The sequence below is a fragment of the Sinocyclocheilus grahami genome, unplaced genomic scaffold (genome assembly GCF_001515645.1).
Source record: "Sinocyclocheilus grahami isolate Dianchi unplaced genomic scaffold, SAMN03320097.WGS_v1.1 scaffold284.1, whole genome shotgun sequence".
NCBI classification, from domain to species: domain Eukaryota; kingdom Metazoa; phylum Chordata; class Actinopteri; order Cypriniformes; family Cyprinidae; genus Sinocyclocheilus; species Sinocyclocheilus grahami.
In genome coordinates, this window is record NW_015505463.1 from 414,733 (window position 1) to 417,939 (window position 3,207).

The 3,207-nt window shown below is 35.0% G+C and overlaps 1 protein-coding gene across 1 annotated transcript in view; it reads left to right on the forward strand.

Annotated features, from left to right (window-relative positions):
• apip (APAF1 interacting protein) overlaps positions 1–2,380 on the forward strand; it is a 4,133-nt gene extending 1,753 nt beyond the window's left edge. The window contains exons 3-7 of the mRNA XM_016292389.1: positions 1,062–1,110; positions 1,230–1,347; positions 1,422–1,557; positions 1,724–1,891; positions 1,981–2,380. Of these exons, the coding sequence (XP_016147875.1) occupies positions 1,062–1,110; positions 1,230–1,347; positions 1,422–1,557; positions 1,724–1,891; positions 1,981–2,080 (571 nt within the window). The 3' untranslated portion in view covers positions 2,081–2,380. The remainder of the gene's footprint in view (positions 1–1,061; positions 1,111–1,229; positions 1,348–1,421; positions 1,558–1,723; positions 1,892–1,980) is intronic.
• Positions 2,381–3,207: the final 827 nt, after the last annotated feature.

Consider the following 3,207-nt stretch of genomic DNA (forward strand, 5'->3'; position numbering starts at 1 on the left):
TGTAATTTATATGCAAATGTCAAAAGGCTAAAAGGGTCTTTTAAGCCATAAACAGTCCAACACTCCAGCATGATCCTACGCAGACGCTACATACTTATAAAGCATACATTAATGCCTTGTTCTGCAAGACAGTATTTTAGATCTCTTAATCCACCCCATACCCCATACTCTTAACCCATCCAAACTCCCTGAAAACTGCAGTTGTTAAACCCCTTCTGAAAAAGAGAAATCTTGATAACACCATATTGAGCAACTATAGACCAATATCAAATCTTCCTTTTATAGGAAAGATTATTGAAAAGGTAGTCTTTAATCAGCTGAACAAATACTTAAACTCAAATGGATACCTGGACAATTTTCAATCTGGTTTTCGACCGCATCACAGCACAGAGACATTGCACTATATTATATGTATAATCGTTTTCTTAAATTCACTTTAAACCTCTTAAATCAATTTTTTTTTTTTTTTTATAATTTTCAAAGTTTTAAATTCCTTGTTTTATTGTTGTGATTATTGTTTTTATTTTATTTTATGTAAAGCACTTTGAATTACCATTGTGTATGAAATGTGCTATATAAATAAACTTGCCTTGCCTTGCCTTGCCATACCTAAACTTAACAACTATTTTACTAACTATTAATAAACCGCAAATTAGGAGTTTGTTCAGGGAAAACTCTTAGTTAATAGTGAATATGTGTTCCATATTCTAAAGTGTTACCAAAGCAATGATACTACTTCTCAAGACTTGGATTAAACCACTTGATTCATATGAATTTGTTTTACAACTTTTGTTGGTTACCTGGACTTTCAACAGAGGAACAAAAACCTCTTAGGTTTCATTAAGAATATTTTAATTTGTGTTTTGAAGTCGACTCAAAGTCATACAGGTTTGGAACAACATGAGGGTGAGTAAAAGATGACAACATTTTCAATCCTGGGTTGATTTTTCATCACTTTAATGCCCATCAAAATCATTTTTAATTGAGAAATTAAAAACATGCGTGTACCCATGTACTTACAAAGTTATGAAATGTACTGTATAATATTTTTCTTCTTCCAGTGAGCACATTTATATAGCTCCCTCAGGTGTTCAGAAGGAGAGAATACAAGTAAGGTATTTTTTTATTTATTATTTTTAATTGTTGCATACACACCACATATCACTAGTGTGTGTTGCGGTGAGTAATGAAATAACACCAACAAACTATCCTTCCACTCCTTTTTATAGCCAGAAGACTTGTTTGTGTGTGACATTGATGAGAAGGACATCAGTTGTCCACCTCCACAGAAGAACCTGAAGAAAAGCCAATGCACGCCCCTCTTCATGAACGCCTACACAATGAGAGGTACCTGTCCACACACAGTGGGTTGCTTCTGTTCTGTACTGTATCTAAAATACATTGTCATTTCTTTTCCACAGGAGCTCAGGCAGTTATCCATACACACTCAAAGTCTGCTGTCATGGCAACTCTCATGTGTCCTGGCAAGGAATTCCGCATCACGCATCAAGAGATGATCAAGGGGATTCGAAAAGGAAACTCTGGTACAAACTACAGGTTGTACTTGCTGCAAAGATGCTTCACTCATGCCATTTTACATTAGTAACATGTAACATTGTTCTTGTCAAATAGTATTTCATCCAAAAATGAATAGTTGTGATGGTAATGCCAGCATCTAAAATCCTGCTTTTACTTTATTGTTTGTGTGTGTGTTTTGACTCAGGTATGATGACACTCTAGTTGTTCCAATTATTGAGAACACCCCAGAGGAGAAAGACTTGAAAGAGCGCATGGCCCAAGCCATGGAGATGTACCCCGACTCCTGCGCTGTTCTTGTCCGCAGACACGGGGTCTACGTCTGGGGAGACACCTGGGAGAAAGCAAAGACAATGTGAGCTATAGGAAATTAAATGCACACCTCAGGCCTATATTCTGTGTATGTATACAATATTTATCTTTTAAATCCGTGTTATTTTTCAGGTGTGAATGTTATGACTACTTATTTGACATAGCTGTGCAGATGAAACGATGTGGCCTGGAACCCTCTGCTCTTCCCACTGAAGATAAAGGCATTGTTTGATACATTTGAGTTTTCAACAAATGTTACCTCTATGTTTTCAAATTAATAAATGCTTATTGCACTTTTCCAAATGTACAGTTCATCATTTGTAATTGAATTTTTTTTACATTTTCACAACAGTATTCTTTTCAATATTTTTTACAAAGTTTAATGTCAGTTACCTGCAAACAATGACATATTAGAATGACTAGCATGACAGTCTACAGCATTCTGAAACTAATTAATGTCATTCTTCTTTTTGTGTGGATGCTTTGATGCTTAGCAACAATGGCATCATAATGTCATGATTAGCATTTGTTGCTAATTGATTAGCGTTTGTTAAATATTATGCTTTTGATTTATGGTATTATTGACCCTGGAACTGTGTGTACTAGGCACAGATTCAAACCATATGTGACCCTGGACCACAAAACCAGTCATAAGGGTACAATGTTTTAAATTGAGATTTTTACATCATCTGAAAGCTGACTAAATAAGCTTTACATTGATGTATGGTTTGTTAGGATAGAATATTTGGCCCAGATACAACTATTTGAAAATCTGGAATCGCTCTAAAAAAATCTAAATATAGAAAAATTTGCCTTTTTAAAGTTGTCCAAATGAAGTTCTTAGCAATGCATATTACTAATCAAAAATTAAGTTTTGATATATTTACAGTAGGAAATTTACAAAATATCTTAATGGAACATGATCTTTACTTAATATCCTAATGATTTTTGGCATAAAAGAAAGATTGGTAATTTTGAGCCATACAATGTATTTTTGGCTATTGCTGCAAATATACCCCAGCGACCTAAGACTGCTTTTGTGGTCCAGGGTCACATATATACAGCATTATGTACAATTTAGGTAATATAGCCAGGAGATGGCACTGTTGTCTCAATGGCCTTCTTGTACTTCGCAAGAATTCCTGTGGAAGCGCCCTCTGCAACTTAACATGTTTGCATTAGTCATTTTTAGTATGTCTGCATTTAACAGCTTGAGTGTGAGTGGAATATGAAAACAATTGTGTTGTGCCAGAGTCTGGACTCAGAGAAAGACTCTATCAGATGTTATTTGAGGGAATCCATGTAGCCATGTTTTACTGCCATCCATTTTGTACTGCATACATTATTCTCAAAGGCCCT